General features: G+C 45.5%; 1 protein-coding gene across 4 annotated transcripts in view; it reads left to right on the forward strand.

Moving 5' to 3' along the window:
* LOC126162705 (acyl-CoA Delta-9 desaturase-like) overlaps window positions 1-22,755 on the forward strand; it is a 177,158-nt gene extending 154,403 nt beyond the window's left edge. For all 4 annotated transcript variants that reach the window (XM_049919362.1, XM_049919360.1, XM_049919361.1 and 1 more), the window contains exons 4-6: window positions 9,236-9,441; window positions 15,463-15,648; window positions 21,513-22,755. In XM_049919362.1, coding sequence (XP_049775319.1) covers window positions 9,236-9,441; window positions 15,463-15,648; window positions 21,513-21,867 — 747 coding nt within the window. In that variant the 3' untranslated portion in view covers window positions 21,868-22,755. The remainder of the gene's footprint in view (window positions 1-9,235; window positions 9,442-15,462; window positions 15,649-21,512) is intronic.
* Window positions 22,756-23,237: the final 482 nt, after the last annotated feature.

The raw sequence follows: 23,237 nt of genomic DNA on the forward strand, positions 1-23,237 counted from the left end.
GAGTGCCCGGTACTATCAAATACCCTCCAGTGCCAGCCATTCGTGATGGCGAAAGTCATGAAAATCAATGAGCAAACGTCGGCCGAAGATCCCGAGGTGGAAATCAGCACGCATCTTAATCTAAATGTGAATAGCTAGTCGGGAGGCTGAACCTCGGTGCTTCTAAAAGCGCGTCACAACTGTGCCGGCGCGCTCAGCCGCAAACGGAATGCTTCCTCTTTTCTCTAGCGGGTTCCCGTATGCCGCTAAATGACGCATTCATATCGGGGCGCGCCATCAAATGGTTCAAATGGCTCTGAGCGCTATGGGACTCAACTGCTGTGGTCATCAGTCCCCTAGAACTTAGAACTACTTAAACCTAACTAACCTAAGGACATCACACACATCCATGCCCGAGGCAGGATTCAAATATGCGAACGTAGCGGTCGCGCGGTTCCAGACTGTAGCGCCTAGAACCGCTCGGCCACTTCGGCCGGCGCCTGCGAGTCACTGTGATGTTACCATCTTGTTGACAGTATCTAAACGTAATAAAAGTAAACATATGCTTACACTTTGTTTATACGTGAAACTCGTTCCAATGCTCCACGAGCTAGTAGGAAACCTGGAGAAGGAAAACTTACACAAAAATACCCGTATGGTTTCGAAACGTGCTATTAGGAAATAAAACATCTGACAGTGAGTGAACTGCCAATGCTTTAGTAGCCATCAACAGTAGTTGCTGTCACCTGACCTCATCTATGCTGTCAGAAATACACTCCTGGAAATTGAAATAAGAACACCGTGAATTCATTGTCCCAGGAAGGGGAAACTTTATTGACACATTCCTGATCACACTGACAGAACCACAGGCACATAGACACAGGCAACAGAGCATGCACAATGTCGGCACTAGTACAGTGTATATCCACCTTTCGCAGCAATGCAGGCTGCTATTCTCCCATGGAGACGATCGTAGAGATGCTGGATGTAGTCCCGTGGAAGGTTTGCCGTGCCATTTCCACCTGGCGCCTCAGTTGGACCAGCGTTCGTGCTGGACGTGCAGACCGCGTGAGACGACGCTTCATCCAGTCCCAAACATGCTCAATGGGGGACAGATCCGGAGATCTTGCTGGCCAGGGTAGTTGACTTACACCTTCTAGAGCACGTTGGGTGGCACAGGATGCATGCGGACGTGCATTGTCCTGTTGGAACAGCAAGTTCCCTTGCCGGTCTAGGAATGGTAGAACGATGGGTTCGATGACGGTTTGGATGTACCGTGCACTATTCAGTGTCCTCTCGACGATCACCAGTGGTGTACGGCCAGTGTAGGAGATCGCTCCCCACACCATGATGCCGGGTGTTGGCCCTGTGTGCCTCGGTCGTATGCAGTCCTGATTGTGGCGCTCACCTGCACGGCGCCAAACACGCATACGACCATCATTGGCACCAAGGCAGAAGCGACTCTCATCGCTGAAGACGACACGTCTACATTCGTCCCTCCATTCACGCCTGTCGCGACACCACTGGAGGCGGGCTGCACGATGTTGGGGCGTGAGCGGAAGACGGCCTAACGGTGTGCGGGACCGTAGCCCAGCTTCATGGAGACGGTTGCGAATGGTCCTCGCCGATACCCCAGGAGCAACAGTGTCCCTAATTTGCTGGGAAGTGGCGGTGCGGTCCCCTACGGTACTGCGTAGGATCCTACGGTCTTGGCGTGCATCCGCACGTCGCTGCGGTCCGGTCCCAGGTCGACGGGCACGTGCACCTTCCGCCGACCACTGGCGACAACATCGATGTACTGTGGAGACCTCACGCCCCACGTGTTGAGCAATTCGGCGGTACGTCCACCCGGCCTCCCGCATGCCCACTATACGCCCTCGCTCAAAGTCCGTCAACTGCACATACGGTTCACGTCCACGCTGTCGCGGCATGCTACCAGTGTTAAAGACTGCGATGGAGCTCCGTATGCCACGGCAAACTGGCTGACACTGACGGCGGCGGTGCACAAATGCTGCGCAGCTAGCGCCATTCGACGGCCAACACCGCGGTTCCTGGTGTGTCCGCTGTGCCGTGCGTGTGATCATTGCTTGTACAGCCCTCTCGCAGTGTCCGGAGCAAGTATGGTGGGTCTGACACACCGGTGTCAATGTGTTCTTTTTTCCATTTCCAGGAGTGTATATCAGTAATACTGAATGTATTTTATTCTAAGGTTTCTGAAAGTTCACGTGTTGATAGATTTCGGAAAATCCAGACCATGACAGTACTGTCCCTTACATAACACATTAGGAATCGACTGGAACTGTATACAGGGTGTTACAAAAAGGTACGTCCAAACTTTCAGGAAACATTCCTCACACACGAATAAAGAAAAGATGTTATGTGGACATGTGTCCGGAAACGCTTAGTTTCCGTTAGAGCTCATTTTAGTTTCGTCAGTATGTACTGTGCTCAATGGAGCACGTTATCATGATTTCATACAGGATACTCTACCTGTGCTGCTAGAACATGTGCTTTACAAGTACGACTCAGCATGTGGTTCATACACGATGGAGCTCCTGCATATTTCAGTCGAAGTGTTCGTACGCTTCTCAACAACAGATTCGGTGACCGATGGATTGGTAGAGGCGGACCAATTCCATGGCCTCTACGCTCTCCTGACCTCAACCCTCTTGACTTTCATTTATGGGGGCATTTGAGAGCTCTTGTCTACGCAACCCCGGTACCAAATGAAGAGACTCTTCGTGGTCGTATTGTGGACGGCTGTGATACAATACGCCATTCTCCAGGGCTGCATCAGCGCATCAGGATTCCATGCGACGGAGGGTGGATGCATGTGTCCTCGCTAACGGAGGACATTTTGAACATTTCCTGTAACAAAGTGTTTGAAGTCACGCTGGTACGTTCTGTTGCTGTGTGTTTCCATTCCATGATTAATGTGATTTGAAGAGAAGTAATAAAATGAGCTCTAACATGGAAAGTAAGCGTTTCCGGACACATGTCCACATAACATATTTTCTTTCTTTGTGTGTGAGGAATGTTTCCTGAAAGTTTGGCCGTACCTTTTTGTAACACCCTGTATTTCTTTGCCTTTCCGAAACGTTTACTTCTTGGACAGGCAAGTGACACTCACAGGCACGTGACACGTAAATGTATAGTGAGCAATAATGAAAACTGCTCAGTCCATTGTAAGAAGCTCATAAATCTTTGAAACAGATCCTCCAGGCTCATAATATGATAATTTCTAGAATGAAACTTTCACTCTGCAGTGAATGTGTGCAGTTAGGAAACCGAGCGGGATAGCTCAGTGGTTAGCACGCTGGACTCGCATTCGGGAGGACGACGGCTCAAACCCGCATCCGGCCACCCTCATTTAGGTTTTAAGTGATTTCCCTAAATGGCTTAAGGCAAATGCCGGGATGAGTCCTTCGAAAGGGCACGGCCGCTTTCCTTCTTCATCCTCCCTAATCCGAGGTTGTGCCCCATCTCTAATGACCTCGTTGTCGACGGTACGTTAAACATTCATCTCCCTCCTCCTCCTCCACCTCCTCCTCCTCCTCCTCCTGCAGTTATGAAGATGAGTTTCAGAGACATGAGAACTGTGTACCGAACAGGTAGTCCAAAAAGAAATTTTTTGTTTTGCAGGAAATGCTATTGGGAACGAGTGGGTGAAAGGGACTGGTGCAATTGAACTTGTGAGGGCGGATCGTAAGCCGCGCCTGGATAGCTCACTTGGTAAAAGCCTTGCGCCCAAAAGAAGAGGTTTCGGATTGGAGTCTCAGTGTATCACACAGTTTCAATCGGTCAGGAAGTACAAAACAGCCCACACTCCGCTGAATGGTGGTTGATCATTTCTGGAAATAAGCCGCTAGATGGGTGCTAAGCCGTTTCTTTACAATTTCTTTTCTTCTAGGTTTGCTAGTCCAGTAACTTACGTGGGAGAGATTCTGTACAGTTTGGAAAGTAGGAAAGAGGTCTTAGTAGGACGGAGAGCGGGTCATGAGTCATGCCTGGATAGCTCAGCCGGTAAGAGCATTGTCCTTGTCAGGCAGAATTCAGGGTCCCAGTCCCATTTCGCCACAAAATTATACTCAGTCCGGAACAGCGCTCCTGCTACGGTCACAGGTTCGAAACCTGCCTCGGGTATGGATGTGTGTGATGTCCTTAGGTTAGTTAGGTTTAAGTAGTTACACGTCTACGGGACTGATGACTTCAGATGTTAAGTCCCATAGTGCTTGGAGCCATTTGAACCATTTTTGAACAAAATTGTACGGTGACACAAAATTTCTTGTTGGTTTCTACTTGGTGGTATTATTCATTGAATGAAGTTTCATTCTCCAGAGGAGTGTGCGGTGGTATGAAACTTGCTGGCACGTTAAAACTGTCTGCCAGACAGGGACTAAAAATCTGGGAACTTCGCCAAAAGTCCCAAGTTGGAGTCAGGTCTGGCACACGTTTTAACCTGTCAGGAAGTTTGAAATTATTCACTAACTGTTCCTGAAAACCGGTGGAACCACCAACAATGAGAAGTTAAAAATTATAGTAGCTAAGATCTCCCTTAATAAACAAAAGTGTTTCACGTTGATTCAACGGCTTGTAGCAAAAAATAGATGGAAACGACTCACATATTACACGAATCACCATTTACGGCGAAGCAAAATATTCACTATGCAGTCTACCTTAATCTATATAGGTCGAATGCTGTAATAAACACACTATAAATGTGCCAAACGGATTTTCGTATCAAAAATGAAAGAAAACGAACATTAATTAACATCACACGAGAATTTTCGTCTATATAAGCTGATTAGATCTATCGGATTGTGCGTTGTCGACTGAATGCTGTATCGTCCTCTGACTACGACTGCAGGCGGAATGTAACGGTTTAATTATCGTCAATTTCTCGCTCTCCCGATCGTTAATGACAAGATTCGTACACGAGCATTTCTTCTTCTTCAATTAGCAATTTATCGGTCTTCACGAAGCAATATGCACCCTGGTTCTGTAATCCGATCAAGTAAAATTCGTTGTCAATAAACAAAATTGAACCCGGAACCTCTACTTCGCGGTCGTACGTGCTGCCTGCCCAGCCACAGAGCACTATAGGAGACTTGTATCTCATGCGTGTCATGTTGAAACATCCCCTTAGAAAAATTAAGAATGACAATGCTGGTAAACCTCTTACGTTATTTGATTTTCAAACAGCTGAGCAAAACTGAACGTACGCAGACATTTGTCTCTTTATTTATTCTGATCAACAGTAAACTGACACACAATATATTTTCTTTAGCGCAACGCAATCTGACTTTCAATAATCCCTACAAAAGAATGGCCCTGACTAACCTATACCTTCCATGAGTCACTTATTTTACAAAAATCTTCGTTACTCAAACTACCGCAGTACAGCATGTGCCAATTTTGCCAGCTACATAAGAGATTTTAACTGCTGAAGGCACTAACTATTGATAGGCATAGTTAGCAAATGAAAGATTTACGTTAATAGTGTTCAAAAGTCATTTTCCACATCCTCCACTGCTGGCGGCTCGCCTCCAACTACACAACGCTATGCGCTGTTCACATCCAACTGCCCAACACCACAATAGCGAATATTCCAACAATGCCAACCAGACACAGATTGCGCACAGCACAGTCAGTGATTTTCACACAGAGCGCTACGTGGCGTTGTTGTTGTTGTTGTTGTGGTCTTCAGTCCTGAGATTGGTTTGATGCAGCTCTCCATGCTACTCTATCCTCTACAAGCTTCTTCATCTCCCAGTACCTACTGCAGCCTACATCCTTCTGAATCCGCTTAATGTACTCATCTCTTGGTCTCCCTCTACGATTTTTACCCTCCACGCTGCCCTACAGTACTAAATTGGTGATCCCTTGATGCCTCAGAACATGTCCTACCAACCGATCCCTTCTTCTAGTCAAGTTGCGCCACAAACTCCTGTTCTCCCCAATTCTATTTAATACCTCCTCATTAGTTATGTGATCTACCCATCTAATCTTCAGCATTCTTCTGTAGCACCACATTTCGAAAGCTTCTATTCTCTTCTTGTCTAAACTATTTATAGTCCACGTTTCACTTCCATACATGGCTACACTCCATACAAATACTTTCAGAAACGACTTCCTAACACTTAAATCAATACTCGATGTTAACAAATTTCTCTTCTTCAGAAACGATTTCCTTGCCATGGCCAGTCTACATTTTATATCCTCTCTACTTCGACAATCATCAGTTATTTTGCTCCCCAAATAGCAAAACTCATCTACTACTTTAAGTGTCTCATTTCCTAATCTAATTCCCTCAGCATCACCCGACTTAATTCGACTACATTCCATTATCCTTGTATTGCTTTTGTTGATGTTCATCTTATACCCTCCTTTCAAGACACTGTCCATTCCATTCAACTGCTCTTCCAAGTCCTTCGCCGTTTCTGACAGAACTACAATGTCATCGGCGAACCTCAAAGTTTTTATTTCTTCTCCATGCATTTTAATACCTACTCCGAACTTTTCTTTTGTTTCCTTTACTGCTTGCTCAGTATACAGATTGAATAGCATCGGGGAGAGGCTACAACCCTGTCTCACTCCCTTCCCAACCACTGCTTCCCTTTCATGCCCCTCGACTCGTATAACTGCCATCTGGTTTCTGTACAAATTGTAAATAGCCTTTCGCTCCCTGTATTTTACCCCTGCCACCTTCAGAATTTGAAAGAGAATATTCCAGTCAACATTGTCAAAAGCCTTCTCTAAGTCTACAAATGCTAGAAATGTATGTTTGCTTTACTTAATCTATTTTCTAAGATAAGCCGTAGGGTCAGTATTGCCTCACGTGTTCCAACATTTCTACGGAATCCAAACTGATCTTCCCCGAGGTCAGCTTCTACCAGTTTTTCCATTCGTCTCTAAAGAATTCGCGTTAGTATTTTGCAGCTGTGACTTATTAAACTGATAGTTCAGTAATTTTCACCTCTGTCATCAACTGCTTTCTTTGGGATTGGAATTATTATATTCTTCTTGAAGTCTGAGGGAATTTCACCTGTCTCATACGTCTTGCTCACCAGATGGTAGAGTTTTGTCAGGACTCGCTCTCCCAAGGCTGTCAGTAGTTCTAATGGAATGTTGTCTACTCCCAGGGCCTTGTTTCGACTCAGGACTTTCAGTGCTCTGTCAACTCTTCACGCAGTATCATATCTCCCATTTCATCTTCATCTACATCCTCTTCCATTTCCATGATATTGTCCTCGAGAACATCGCCCCTGTATAGACCCTCTATATACTCTTTCCACCTTTCTGCTTTCCCTTCTTTGCTTAGAACTGGGTTTCCATCTGGGCTCTTGATATTCATGCAAGTGGTTCTCTTTTCTCCAAAGGTCTCTTTAATTTTCCTGTAGGCAGTATCTATCTTACCCCTCGTGAGATAAACCTCTACATCCTTACATTTGTCCTCTAGCCATCCCTGCTTCGCCATTTTGCACTTCCTGTCGATCTCATTTTTGAGACGTTTGTATTCCTTTTTGCTGCTTCACTTACTGCATTTTTGTATTTTCTCCTTTCATCAATTAAATTCAGTATCTCTTCTGTTACCCAAGGATTTCTACTAGCCCTCGTCTTTTTACCTATTTGATCCTCTGCTGCCTTCACTATTTCATTCCTCAAAGCTACCCATTCTTCTTCTACTGTATTTCTTTCCCCCATTCCTGTCAATTGTTCCCTTATGCTCTCCCTGAAACTCTGTACAACCTCTGGTTCTTTCAGTTTATCCAGGTTCCATCTCCTTAAATTGCCACCTTTTTGCAGTTTCTTCAGTTTTAATCTACAGTTCATAACCAATAGATTGTGGTCAGAGTCCACATCTGCCCCTGAAAATGTCTTACAATTTAAAACCTGGTTCCTAAATCTCTGTCTTACCATTATATAATCTATCTGAAACCTGTTAGTATCTCCAGGGTTCTTCCATGTATACAACCTTCTTTCATGATTCTTGAACCAAGTGTTAGCTATGATTAAGTTACGCTCTGTGCAAAATTCTACCAGGCGGCTTCCTCTTTCATTTCTTGCCCCAATCCATATTCACCTACTACGTTTCCTTCTCTTCCTTTTCCTACCGTGGAATTCCAGTCACCCATGACTATTAAATTTTCGTCTCTCTTCACTACCTGAATAATTTCTTTTATTTCTTCATACATTTCTTCAATTTCTTCGTCATCTGCAGAGCTAGTTGGCATATAAACTTGTACTACTGTGGTAGGCGTGGGCTTCGTGTCTATCTTGGCCACAATAATGCGTTCACTATGCTGTTTTTAGTAGCTTACCAACACTCCTATTTTTTTTATTCATTATTAAACCCACTCCAGCATTACCCCTATTTGATTTTGTATTTATAACCCTGTATTCACCTGACCAAATGTCTTGTTCCTCCTGCCACCGAACTTCACTAATTCCCACTATATCTAACTTTAACCTATCCATTTTCCTTTTTAAATTTTCTAACCTACCTGCCAGATTAAGGGATCTGACATTCCACGCTCCGATCCGTAGAACGCCAGTTTTCTTTCTCCTGATAACGACGCCCTCGTGAGTAGTCCCCGTCCGGAGATCCGAATGGGGGACTATTTTACCTCTGGAATATTTTACTCAAGAGGACGCCATCATCATTTAATCATACAGTAAAGCTGCATGCTCTCGGGAAAAATTACGGCTGTAGTTTCCCCTTGCTTTCAGCCGTTCGCAGTACCAGGACAGCAAGGCCGTTTTGGTTAGTGTAACAAGACCAGATCAGTCAATCATCCAGACTGTGGCCCCTGCAACTACTGATAAAGCTGCTGCCCCTCTTCAGGGACCACACGTTTGTCTGGCCTCTCAACGGATACCCCTCCGTTGTGGTTGCACCTACGGTACGGCTATCTGTGTCGTTGAGGCACGCAAGCTTCCCCACCAACGGCAAGGTCCATGGTTCATGGCGTTACCAACATAAAAAACTAAACAGCCTACTTACAATGTATGTTCTACGTTTTCGTATTTTCAAAATTTATCGTATTTAACTACTTTATTCTTTGCTGTAGGATTCTAAATTATCATTGTACACACAGTAACGTTGTGCATTTAGGCGTATTGTTTTAAAAATGTCTTAGAAGGTTCTTGCTTTTATTTCGTTTGGGACTACGTTGTTGACTGGGCTGTTTAACTGGGCGTCGATCCCAACTATCTGTATTACAGCAACATGAGACGCAGCTGCCGCCTGTTTCAGAACCACATCTACGAGTGGGTGCGCGACCACCGGGTGCACCACAAGTTCACGGACACGGATGCGGACCCGCACAACTCGAGTCGCGGCTTCTTCTTCTCGCACATCGGCTGGCTGATGGTCCGCAAGCATCCTGACGTGAGCGAGAAGGGCAAAAAAGTGGATATGTCGGACCTGGAACGGGATCCCCTCGTCATGTGGCAGAAGAGGTATGTAACCCCTGAAGACTCCTTACCTACAAGGCTGGTGGCCAAACTACAGCGTTGTACCGGTGTAAGCGCAGATATTTCTATTGATGACCGAGGACAGTGTACTGAACAACGTTACACCAGTATTTACCTCATCTGCAGTCTAATTATTTTAGCTAATACCGATAGTTTGTTTTGGGTTTGACGTAAGTACGCAGGGCACTTACCAGCCATTAATGTTTGTTTCAACCTTGGCAGCAAATCAGGTATTGACGTGTGGGCGTGCGGACGCAAAATTGATAGTCTATACTAAAAGGCATAGTCAATTTCTTTGTGCAGTTACGACTGTGCAGAAAACATCAGGTGGTGAATTATTTGACGTGTTTACGGGAAGACCGTTCGACGCAGAGAAAAATCAAACAACACACTGAAGTTGGTTCATATTAAGGTACAACATCTGCACATATGTTCATAACACCATGAATTTCAGTAGGAGAAAACGCGCACTTAATACAGAAAAACCAAACTCATTAGCACAATTTGTGGCACTCTACTTCTAAGAATTTTTGAACACGGAGTATTGTGCCCTCTGAAGATCGTATCATTAAGCCGTGTGGGTGGATGTGATAACAGTGAACGGTATCTCGGTCAAGAGATAGGCCTAATGTTCAAGGATAGGAAAATATCGCTAATACACTGAAGACGCCCGAAGGCAGTGTGTGGCAAAAATAATATCGTCAGTCTTCGATTTAGATGTCAAACCGTCTGAGAGGTTCGAAGTGTTTGATGCGGTTATGATAAGGTTTGTAGTGGCATTAAGGTCACGTGTTTCGAGGGAAAAACATCGGACAGAAAAATTATTCATCCTCGGGAGACATCATGATATTACCAGAAAGAGATTTTCACTCTGCGGCGGAGTGTTCACTAGTATGAAATTTCCTGGCAGATTATAACTGTGTGCCGGACCGAGACTCGAACTCGGGACCTTTTCATTTTGCCGGCAAGAGCTCTTCCAATTGAGCTACCCAAGCACGACTCACGATCCCTCCTCACAGTTTCAGGTCAAGGTAGGAGATAAGGTACTGGCAGAGATGAAGCTGTGAGAAAGGGTCGTCAGTCGTGCTTGGGTAGCTCAGTTGGTAGAGCACTTGCCCGCGAAAGGCAAAGGTCCCGAGTTCGAGTCTCGGTCCGACACACTGTTTTAATATGCCAGGAAGTTTCAATTATCATGCTATTATCTTGTAACACAGCTTCTAACTCTAATAATGGCTTCAGCTAGGCGAGGAAGAAAGTCCACTTTCTTTCAGATATGCCATATACAGCTGAAAACACTCATTGATGATTAGGTCCCGTTATGCTGCCAAATTGCTGTTACGTTTATTCACATGCTGTTCCAAATATTCGCAGACATTTTCTATGGGATTAATTTTAACGTGCCAATCAGGTTACGGTAGAGTGTCAAAATTTCTGTCAAGTACATTAACACAGGTGTTATTTTGGAGGACAGAGTGCCCAAAGATATAGAGGCAACGGCAGCAACGGCAGCACTTGCTGAAATAAAGCCCTGTTCAATTTCATCCCTATCCAAATAAGCCAAAGTCATGGTTCGAGAAACACGTCACACAACTACACTAAGCCTCTAATACACCCACCACACATTGCGTTTCGAACACTTCATTGGCATCTTCGCACGCAGTGCCTTGCACCCTTTGAAAAGGGGCGAAATCGTGGCTTGTCGGACCAAACTACACCCCTCCAGTCAGATAATGTGCAGTGCCTGTGTTGTTTCGCCCATTGAAGTCGTGCAGCTTTATCTCCAGCCATGAGGAATACCGTTTAGTGTGGTACTCGACTCCACACATCTACTCCATGTTGTACACTTCGAAACATTTGTTCGGAGAGTGGCTGAGATTAACCTGAATTCGCTGACAGCAGCAACTCCTGTCGCGTTTGAAACAGTGTGTCGTTGATAAGGAGTGAAACTCTTCTCCAGTTCCTGTCCGTTAGATCTTTTTACGGCGATTGTTGTTACGCAGTATTACAGGAAGGTTAATTATTTCATTTTAATTATAATATTCGTTACTTAAGAGGGACTCCATGAGAAACGAGTGTTCGTAGGACAACGAAACTTTGTGGAAACATTTGTAAGAACATGCGGGAGAGAAATAACGAATAGACCACTGAAGAAAATACATTTTATCGCAGCACTTTTCGAACGTAGGGCCACGGAATAATTAGGTGTCGTGACACAGCTCGTAGAATAGTCTGCTGTCGCGATACAGCTCGTGCACTGGTTGTAGATTGTACACTGCGTCCAGCATACTCAGCCACAGCAACAGAAACTTATTCAACAATTTGCCACGCAATTGGTCATCGGCCTCTCCCAGGAGCAGTTCCCAAATCCCCAGTAAATTCGATATTCCGAATCATGTTTTTCAACCCCGTGCGGAAAAAGGACCTCCTGCTGTTCCTTTAACGTTCGATTCCCGCGAAGAGCAACAGCAGTAAGGCTTTTGTTTTGATAAAACAGCTTTGCAGATGAAAGCTCTGCTCATCTTGTCTCGGCCCATGTTGACTGTTGGCAGCTGTGATGCACCCTGATGCTTGTGTTTCAGGCCTGCGTCGCCATACCAGTACTGTCGCCTAAAGGCAAGCCATGACACTAACACTGGTAACAACGCAAATCCTGCAGCGCACAGTCTGGACATCACTGCTATGACGTTGGATACTCATGCAGTAAGCAGTTTTCCGTTTGCACTGGCTCAAGTAGCGGAAGTTTAGTTGCGAGCGGTATAGTATTCCTTGTAGACAGTTTGGACTGTACCAGTCGACACAGCAACAAATCGAGCAATTTCATTCATTGGATGACCATAGGCGCGTCGGAACGCTATTGTGATTTTCTGCCATTCCGTGACGTCTCCAAGTCGACCTACCTGGCTACGCTGATACCATACAACTGCCTGACACATACACACCACTTCACTATCACAATGTGTGTCATCAGTGGAAGGTCGCTTGATCGCTTGATACCTGTTTTACACCACTTACACCGCTCCAAAGCGACCATTGCTGTATTTCAGGGTGGTAACTAATATTCTGTTCCATTAAGCTTCGGGAGTGCAGCCGCAAGAAATCTCCTTCTTCTTCTAATATTTCGGCTGTATAGCGTTCAGCCATCTTCAGAGTGAGCCGTAAGACTGCCGCTCCAGTGCTCGCTTCGTCCCTTTATACTGTTGTACCTCGCGACTGCGCATGCGGCCACAGATGCAAATGCGCCAGAGACGTTGGTCGGCGGCAGAGACGTGCATAATGCGCGAGTTGTATCTATGACTCCGCAGTTGATCTGTGTTGGCATATCGATATATCATTGTGAGCTGCACTGTGACGACGTCTTTGCGAGTTTATTACAGCAAGTGCCGGATTCCATGATTTATGCACGTCTCTGCCGCCGACCAACATCTCTGGCGCATTTGCATCTGTGACCGCATGCGCAGTCGCGCGATACAACAGTATAAAGGGACGAAGCGAGCACTGGAGCGGTAGTCTTGCGGCTTACTCTGAAGATGGCTGAACGTTATACAGCCGAAATACTAGAACAAGAAGGAGATTTCTTGCGGCTGCACACCCGAAACTAACTGGAACACTCTTTGCGCCGCCAAAACCTGAAGATTCACAACTAATATTCTGTCCGTCGAGCTTATGGTGTCTATCTGGAGCTGCATACAGTTGGTCTCTTTACGTTCGTAGTACCGTATATCTCCTACTCGCAACGATATGACAGACGCCATTAAGTGGAGCTGTGGTGACATCCATCCTTCTTTTCGTCCAGTTTACGGACCAATTCGAGGTATGCATCGATGAGGAGAAAATAGAGGTCTTTTTTGTATGTATAATATCACGGTATGGTAACAATGGCATCGGCGTAATGTTGTGAGCGAGCATCAGCATAGTCATAGGAAGAATACCGTCCGGTGTACAGTTTAGCCGCGAGCGGGCATCGCGCGCCCTTCCGACGGTTACCATGTAGAACACCTGTACATATTTATCCGGTTTTGCAAGTTTTGACCTTTCGAACACCTTTCATGATGCCCAGAACGTTTCGTATCTCAAACTGTTATATTTCATTCATAATTATGAATGTGTAGTCTCCGTTGACAGATCTTCTCGGGTTGAAGGAGACAGAAAGAAGGAAGAAAGGTTACAGTTTAGCCTTCCGTCAGCGACGAGTTTGTTGGAGAAGGAAATTTGGTGTGCCTTCTTCGAAGGAACCATCACACCCTTTTTCTTAAAGAATTTAGAAAAAGCACAGGTCAAACCGAGAAACATCGTCGTCTAGAAGAGAAGTTTCGACAGCTTTTCTCCTTGTCAACTACAGGCAAAATGTACATATGATATTACACAGATTGATCAGGACTAATCTGGAAAGCTTGTAAGTGTATTGCAGGGTAGGTTGTGCTATGAAGTAATCGTTAACAAAAAATTCGATACATGGCGTCTTGAAGTTAGCATATCAGGCCGTCACGCGTGCAGATTCAAGCACCCCACCAGAGACGATGTCGCAGAACGTGTTCTTCCTCTGGTTTCCTATAAAAAAACAGGAGAACGATACAAAAATTGGACATGGGACTGTAGTAGAGGCCGAACCCAAACCAAAGACCGAGCAATCTCGAGCGCTGTGATCTACGCTATGAGAACAACTGACACTAATTGAATCTGGCAGAAGAGGAATTCGCGCTCGCAACGCCCTGATTAGCTAACTTCAATAACTAACTCGGAAACGGAGCAACGAATAGAATTTTTTTCTTAACAATTATTTCTCAGCACAACTGACCCTACAGCACCCTAACAAGTTTTTCAGACTGTTTCTGATCACACTGTATATCACTGAGAGGAAAGTTTTGTTGCCGTCAAATCTACATTTACATCTACATCTACATCCATACTCCGCAAGCCACCTGACAGTGTGTGGCGGAGGGTACCTTGGGTACCTCTGTCGGTTCTCCCTTCTATTCCAGTCTCGTATTGTTCGTGGAAAGAAGGATTCTCGGTATGCCTCTGTGTGGACTCTAATCTCTCTGATTTTATCCTCATGGTCTCTTCGCGAGATATACGTAGGAGGGAGCAATATACTGCTTGACTCTTCGGTGAAGGTATGTTCTCGAAACTTTAACAAAAGCCCATACCGAGCTACTGAGCGTCTCTCCTGCAGAGTCTTCCACTGGAGTTTATCTATCATCTCCTTAACGCTTTCGCGATTACTAAATGATACTGTAACGAAGCGCGCTGCTCTCCGTTGGATCTTCTCTATCTCTTCTATCAACCCTATCTGGTACGGATCCCACACTGCTGAGCAGTATTCAAGCAGTGGGCGAACAAATGTACTGTAACCTTTGTTTTCGGATTGCATTTCCTTAGGATTCTTCCAATGAATCTCAGTCTGGCATCTGCTTTACCGACGATCAACTTTATATGATCATTCCATTTTAAATCACTCCTAATGCCTACTTGCAGCTGATTTATGGAATTAACTGCTTCCACCTGCCGACCTGCTATATTGTAGCTAAATGATAAGGGACTATAGCGGTCGCGCGGTTCCAGACTGCAGAGCGTAGACCCGCTCGGCCACCTCGGCCGGCCCAGAAGAGAAGTTTCGACAATTTTTCTCCTTGCAATTTTTCTCCTTGTCAACTACAGGCAAAATGTAGATCTTGCGTTTCGCCTCATTAATGTGACTATAGAGATCGTTTCTGTTAAGAAGTTGTGTTCCACAGTGCTTTATGCCAATTTTGAAAACTGTTTATGTATTTCATTAAGCCACGACCGAAATGCGGCTTTCGTTAAAGACATTCTGAAGATATTTTATTCGCACAGAATCAAACCAAAATCTTTTTTCTCCTAAAATTAACTGTGTACGCAACCTGCACTTGAAATATTAAATATTTTACTGCCTAAGATTTTCCCTAATGAAATTGACTTTTGTGGTGATGTAATATCTGCTGCCGAAGGCTGTTTTTTATACGACTGTACATATTCGTGCTACAGGTGGTACCTCTTCATCATGCCGTTGTTCTGCTTCGTGCTGCCCGCCTGGATCCCGGTGCGTGTGTGGGGCGAGGACCCCTGGGTGTCGTGGCACGTGGCTGCTATCTTCCGCTACACGCTGTCCCTCAACTGCACGTGGCTCGTCAACAGCGCTGCACACATCTGGGGAGTCAAGCCATACGACAGGTAAGTCGGAACAACACTCTAGCTGTTGCGTCTGCCCAAATACTTCGCAGTGCCTAGTTCTGTATGACCAGGATACACTGTTGCACTACAAATCTGAAGTGGGTACCTTTGTAAGTACATTTCATTTCCACCTAAGATTTTAACTTGGACCTCACATTTTCCTGGCTCACCAGCCACGATCTCCGCATATATAAAACTTCCAAATCCCTGAAGCTTCCGGAAAGATTAAAACTTTCCACCGGAGCTGGAATTCCGCCCAAAACCTAGCCTTTCGCGGGATGTATTCTCATTGAGTGAACTACTAATGCCCAACTCCCGACCTATCCTAGCAGTTTTACAGTGAAATAGTGAGAGGGCACAAATTGCTTTATGGTGAGAGGCTTACCCTACAAATTTAGTACGCCTGCCTGCCTATTTACCGTAAAGTATCGCTGAAACATATAATCGACGCATTACAACACTCATTTTTCCAAGGGCTGTCGTATAAACACCATCATTTTCTTCACTTCAGTAAGCCAGGTGCTTGTACTTCTACGGAAGTTGTTTGGTAATGTGATAGTAATTGCTACATCAAATGCTCTGATCCGTCAGGATATGCTTCTACATCTACATCTACATACATACTCCGCAATCCACCAAACGGTGCGTGGCGGAGGGTACCTCGTACCACAACTAGCATCTTCTCTCCCTGTTCCACTCCCAAACAGAACGAGGGAAAAATGACTGCCTATATGTCTCTGTATGAGCCCTAATCTTTCTTATCTTATCTTTGTGGTCTTTCCGTGAAATTTAAGTTGGCGGCATTAAAATTGTACTGCACTCAGCCTCAGATGCTGGTTCTCTAAATTTCCCACCCGAGTTCCTGAAGCATTTCCGTAACACTCGCGTGATGATCAAATCTACCAGTAACAAATCTAGCAGCCCGCCTCTGAATTGCTTCTATGTCCTCCCTCAATCCGACCTGATAGGTATCCCAAACGCTCGAGCAGTACTCAAGAATAGGTCGTATTAGTGTTTTATAATCGGTCTCCTTACAGATGAACCACATCTTCTCAAAACTCTACCAATGAACCGAAGACGACTATCCGCCTACCCCACAACTGCCATTACATGCTAGTCCCACTTCATATCGCTCTGCAATGTTACGCCCAAATATTTAATCGACGTGACTGTGTCAAGCGCTACACTACTAATGGAGTATTCAAACATTACAGGATTCTTTTTCCTATTCATCTGCATTAATTTACATTTATCTGTATTTAGAATTAGCTGCCATTCTTTACGCCAATCACAAATCCTGTCCAAGTCATTTTGTATCCTCCTACAGTCACTCAACGACGACACCTTCCCGTACACCACAGCATCATCAGCAAACAGCCGCACATTGCTATCCACCCTATCCAAAAGATCATTTATGTAGATAGAAAACAACAAAGGGCCTACCACACTTCCCTGGGGCACTCCAGATGATACCCTCACCTCCGATGAACACTCACCATCGAGGACAACTTCTCCAAGCTATTGGGTCTTACTTAAATCCAACGCCTTCTGCAAGTAACGGGAGACAGACAACGATATGAAATGACCTCTAGGGTGAAAGCACAGGGGAACTTCGTGTGTTCTGGGACCATCACAGTAATTGTGAAAGCCATATAGGAATCCGGAAAATTACGGTCAAAAGTATCTGATAAAGTCGTTGTAGGGACAATTGGCTAGGGGTGGATAAAATATTTCGAAACAAAAAAGAACTTCATATCTCGCATTCTAATTGAAAAATAGTTATGATAAAAATGTAGTCAAAGTTACAATCGACACTGTAATATTGTAAACAGCTGCAGTTTCGCTAAAGAAAAGATTTATATTCGTGTAGCTAGTTTCTGATCTAAGCAGTGTCATACATTTCTCGTGTATTTGTGACTTTCTCTTTACGAATAAGGTCTAAAACTGTAGGAAAACAGTATATTGTTGACTGAAGATCGCCTTAGGTCCCAAACTAAATACAGAAAAATAAATCTCCATTGTGGCAAAACTGTATCTGCTCACAGTATTTTTATGGGTGTTTTACTGCTGAACAATGCAATGTTCAAGCTATCATGGATAATGTAACTACTCCAGTATCTTAATGTATAAAATTATGAGCAGTAGTCATACTTTCATACTGAAAAATACTCTTCTCTTTGTGTAGCACTATTTGTAGAGAGACTTGTTTCGCAATTTTCAACTATTCCAGAAATGTTTCGGCTTAATTGCTTGTGTAAGTTACTACAGAATTAAAAAAACTTGGATTGTTGGACAGGGAAAGGAGGATAATACCGAGATGTGTTTCGTGTAAGAGCAGTCTTAGCAATCACGTAAAGTGAAACAGAGAACTTATAGACTCACATGCGTCATCTGAGTATTTCATGGCGGCATAACGGCACAAAATGTTCTCGATATCCATGCCTCATCAACTGAAATGAAATTCCCATTTCGACAGCTGTCACAGCTAACGTCTTCAGGAGATAAAACTTCTGAGTGCCGGAGTAGGTTTTCTTTGTTCCTTTTCATTCTCTATCCCTAAAGATAGAGCGGACTGTTCGAGGAATGAACCACCGAAGAGACGGCGATTTTTCATCCAAATGCCTGGCGAGCTAGCAGTGAGGCTGGGGGAATCTGGTTGGGAATAAATAAATGGGAGGGGCTTTCTAGTTCCATCACTTTCCCCTTAGCACCAAGGTAAACCTTGGTCGGAACCAGCGGATGGGAACTATTTTTAATTTAATTCTAGGACGATATGTCCAAGCCAAAAAATATGAAGCCTTAGTGTTCGTGCAGGTATATTTGACTGTGTTTATACTGAGTAAAGCGGATAATTTGCTCGACATGTGCAGTGTATTTACGTCGTAGGTGCCCCGTGCGTAATAGGCAGTGTGTCCGCCTTATATACGCGAGGTAGCATCCCACGACAGCTCCGGCTCATCGTGGATGCAATGACGTCAACAGTCGTAAGAGCCAGGTGCCATATTCGAAACTGCTGCTCAGGCCGCCTTGTAAATATCAAGCGTTTTTCTTTGTTTTCATTCGGTGTCCACAGACCTACTCCATGGCCTACTAAATATGCAGTTATTGGATCTGAGCTGCCTCTTTTATCTTAGAATTAAGGCGCAAAAATTTCTGGAACAGGTGTACACTATTAGTATGACACTGGGGCGAGCTTTGGACACGGAGCAGACATTTACATCCGAAATCTGTAGGATAACATCACTCATTATACAAAGAAATAATGGAGACACTTGGAGAAGTATGATAGAAGTAAGGTATATCTTGGTCCAAAAATGCCATGTAACCCGAGGCCTATCCTCACTCGTATATTTGCAGTGTGATTCCGTTAACTAACAGTCGCCCAGAGCACTGAGAGGGAACTTATATCGATTATGTGGCTACCGCCTGTCTGGATACTATTGCTGATATAAACATGATGAAGGCTGCATAAAACTAATCGTTAGGAGCAGCTCAATCAGCCCATATACACATCTGCCTAATATCGTGAAGGGCCCCCGCGCGCACTCAGAAGTGCCGCAGCGCGACGTGTCATGGATTCGACTAAAGTCTGAAGTAGTGCTGGAGGGAAATGACACCATGAATCCTGCAGGTCTATCCATAAATCCGTAAGGGTACAAGGGGGTGGAGGTCTCCTCTGAACAGCATGTTGCAAGGCATCCCAGATATGCTCGATAATGATCATGTCTCGCGAGTTTGGTGGCCAGCGGAAGTGTTTAAACTCACAAGAGTGTTCCTGGAGCCACTCTGTAGCAATTCTGGACGTGTGCGGTTACGAATTTTTCTGTTGGAATTGCCCAAGTCCGACGGAATGCACAATAGATGCAGGTGATCAAACAGGATGCTTATGTACGTGTCACCTCTTATGGTCGTATTTAGACACATCAGGGGTCCCATATCACTCCAAGCGCACACGCCTCACATCACTACAGAGCCTCCAAATGGTCCAAATGGGACTCAACATCTTAGACTCAGAACTACTTAAACGTAACTAACCTTAGGACATCAAACACATCCATGCCCGAGGCATTATTCGCACCTACGCCCGTAACAGCAGCTCGGTTCCGGACTGAAGCGCCTAGAACCGTTCGGTCACAACGCCTGGCACAAAACCTCCACCAGGCTGAATCAAATGGTTCACATGGCTCTGAGCACTATGGGACTTCACATCTGAGGTCATCAGTCCCCTAGAACTTAGAATTCCCAACTAACCTAAGAACATCACACACATCCATTTCCGAGCATTTCCGAGGCAGGATTCGAACCTGCGACCATAGTAGTCGCGTGGCTCCGGACTGAAGCGCCTAGAACCGGTCGGCCACCGCGGCCAGCACCAGGCTGAAAAGTCCCCTGCTGGTATGCAGGGTCCATGGATTCACGAGGGTGTCTCCATACCTGTACAGTCCATCTGCTCCATGCAATTTGAAACGAGAATGTTCCGACCAGGCAACGTATTTCCAGTCATCTACAGTCCAATGTCGGTGCTGACTGGCACAGGAGAGGCGTAAAGATTTGTGTCGTGCAGTCATTGAGGGTTCATGAGTGAGCCTACGGCTCCGAAAGCCCATATCGATGATGTTTCGTTGAACGGTTCGCACGCACACATGTTGATGGCCCAGCGTTGAAATCTGCAGCAATCTGAGAAAGGCTTGAACTTCTGTTACATTGAACGATTCTCTTCACAGATCGTTGGTCCCGTTCTTGCAGGATGTTTCTCCGGCCGCAGCGATGTCGGAGATTCGATGGTTTACCGGATTCCTGATATTCACGGTACACTAGTGAACTGGTCTTTCGGGAAAATCGCTACCTCGGAGATGCCGTGTCCCATCGCTCATGCGCCGACTGTAACACCACGTTCAAACTCACTTACACTTGATAACCTGCCGTTGTAGCAGCAGTGAACGATCTAACAATTGCGCCAGGCACTTGTTGTCTGCCGGCCAGAGTGGTCGAGCGATTCTAGGCGCTTCAGTCTGGAACCGCGGGACCACTACGGTCGTAGGTTCGAATCCTACCTCGGGCATGGATGTGTGTGATGTCCTTAGGTTAATTAGGTTTAATTAGTTCTAAGTCATAGGCGACTGATGACCTCAGATGTTAAGTCCCATAGTGCTCAGAGCCATTTGAACCGTTTTTGAACTTGTTGTCTTATACAGGCGCTGCCAACCGCAGCGCCACATTCTGCCTGTTTACATATCTCTGTATTTGAATACGTATGCCAATACAAGTTTCTTTGGCGCTTCAGTGTTTATGGCGAACACGCTGCCTAAACCAAAAATCAGAATTTTTAACTCCCTTTTCCCTGTTCAATAGTTCTTGTCTTTTTTTTTAGTTTACTTTCTGTTTGTGCCTATTCAGCCTTCTCAGTACCGTAACTGAAAGACAATACAACTGCTTATTGGGGAAGATGTTCTTATCATTCACGATGATATGAATGTAAGTACAACACGACGCCCAGCTTTCGAGGGGAGAAAGTCTTCAAACCGGCTAGGAATCGAACCCGGGTCCCTTCGGTTCACAATCTCCTGCGCTGACGGCGCAGCTACCGACGCGAACTGTTCAAGAGTTCGTTTCATATTTTTCCCCCGAATTAGCAGTGATAGCTGACGAAGGCTTGGGAAGTTTATCTCAGTAGATGTGTCTTGAAAACAATATTTTTTCTGACAGCCCGACACTCAGTAAAACTGTTTCTATCAATTTCTGTCACTAAGGGAAGGGGCCAATGTTGTGATTAATTTAGCCACTGCGTGCGTGGAAACGCGCAGCAAGGTAGGACGGTTCATCGTGGTGCCGCAGACGTACTAACAGTGACTGCTCTCCCACAGGAACATGAGCCCAGTAGAGAGCGTCCCGGTGGCAGTGGCGGCGTTCGGCGAGGGCTGGCACAACTACCACCACGTCTTCCCGTGGGACTACAAGGCGGCCGAGCTGGGCAACTACCGGCTCAACTTCACGACGGCGTTCATCGACTTCTTCGCGTGGCTCGGCTGGGCGTACGACCTGAAGACGGTGCCGGAGCGCATGGCGCTGAGCCGCGCGGCCCGCTGCGGCGACGGCAGCCACCCGCGGCTGCAGCGCCGGAAGTCGCACAGCGCGCAGCCCGCCATCTGGGGCTGGGGGGACCCCGACATGCCGGCCGAAGAGGTGCGCGGCGCCGACGTCGCGCGGCAAGCGCTCTGACCCGCCTCCAGAACGCACCGCGACCGCTACGCCGACGTCCTTGCATGCGAGGGTCTCGCGTCGTGTGGTGGGCGAAGATAGTGTTCGACACGCTTCCCCAGTCTCAAACCAACTCCCAGATTTTATGGTGTTTTGTTTTGGTGTCAGCTGTCATACGAACGAGTTTATTCTGTGATGCCACGCTCACGTATTACGCTTCCCCTTTCATGCAACTTCCTCTGCGTAAGTAAGAAAATTCGTGATAGGTTATTGGGTTTATCTTGACTTGAATTTTAGTGTCGCAGTGCACGAATTAGGAATAGGATTTATCCTTTCCATGTGATTTTTGCTACTGTTAGCCGTAAGCTGACATTGTATTCACTCAGTTTACGGCCTGCCTTGTAAACGTACAGGACTGGATTTACATACGGTGGCGGCGGCGTCCTAGAGACTTTTTCCGTGTCTCTCATTCGGTTATCGATTTTAGACGTTTCTGGTTTTCGTAGCCTTTTTTTTCTTTACAAAATTAGTACTCTACGATACAAAAAGTGCAATCAGTGACGGAATCACTTAATTAACTCTAACGGCATCTCTCTTTTCCCTGTTCAATGGTTCTTTTTTTAATTTGCTTTCGGTCTGTGCCCATTCAGCCATTTCAGCAATTCAAAGACAATACAACAGCTTATTGAGGACGATTTTCTTGTCAGTTACGACGATATGAATGCAAGTACAACACGACGCGCAGCTTTCGAGCGGAGAAATTCTTCAAACAGGCTAGGAATCGAACCCGGGTCACTTCGGTTAACAATCTGCCCCGCTGTCGGCGCAGCTACCGATGCGAACTGTTCAAGAGTTCGTTTCATATTTTACTCGCGAATTAGCTTCTTCATGGCGCTCATTATCGTGTCAAAAAAAAAAAAAAAGTTATTAGCTACACCTCGCAACGATGATAACCGATAGCCAGGACTTGTGCTTGTGCACAAATTGATGGGAAACACAACTATGCAAACCGACCACCAAAGCAAAGAAAATAAGTCGATGCGACGCACAGCTATACAGCAATTGCCGCCAGCGACGTTAACAATCACCCTGCAACGTAACTATGAAGCTACTGATACTCTATCTGCAGTGGTGTCTACCGATAGTAAAAGCATCAGCCGAGGTTTGTCAGCGTCCCCTTTCCTGCGACCTAGATTTGGTACTGCCTGGCCACAACGTAAATCTGGCCCTGTAAGTAGACTTGCTGAGAGCAATCCTACAAATTCAGACTATCGTGGTGCAGTTGGTAAAGACACCGACACGCTGTTTGACAGTATGTCGTACTCCCAAAAATGTTGTTATGAATCAAAATAGGTGGGCATTCATAACGTCTGTGTAATACGGTTTCTGTT

The sequence above is a fragment of the Schistocerca cancellata genome, chromosome 2, assembly GCF_023864275.1.
Source record: "Schistocerca cancellata isolate TAMUIC-IGC-003103 chromosome 2, iqSchCanc2.1, whole genome shotgun sequence".
Taxonomy (NCBI): domain Eukaryota; kingdom Metazoa; phylum Arthropoda; class Insecta; order Orthoptera; family Acrididae; genus Schistocerca; species Schistocerca cancellata.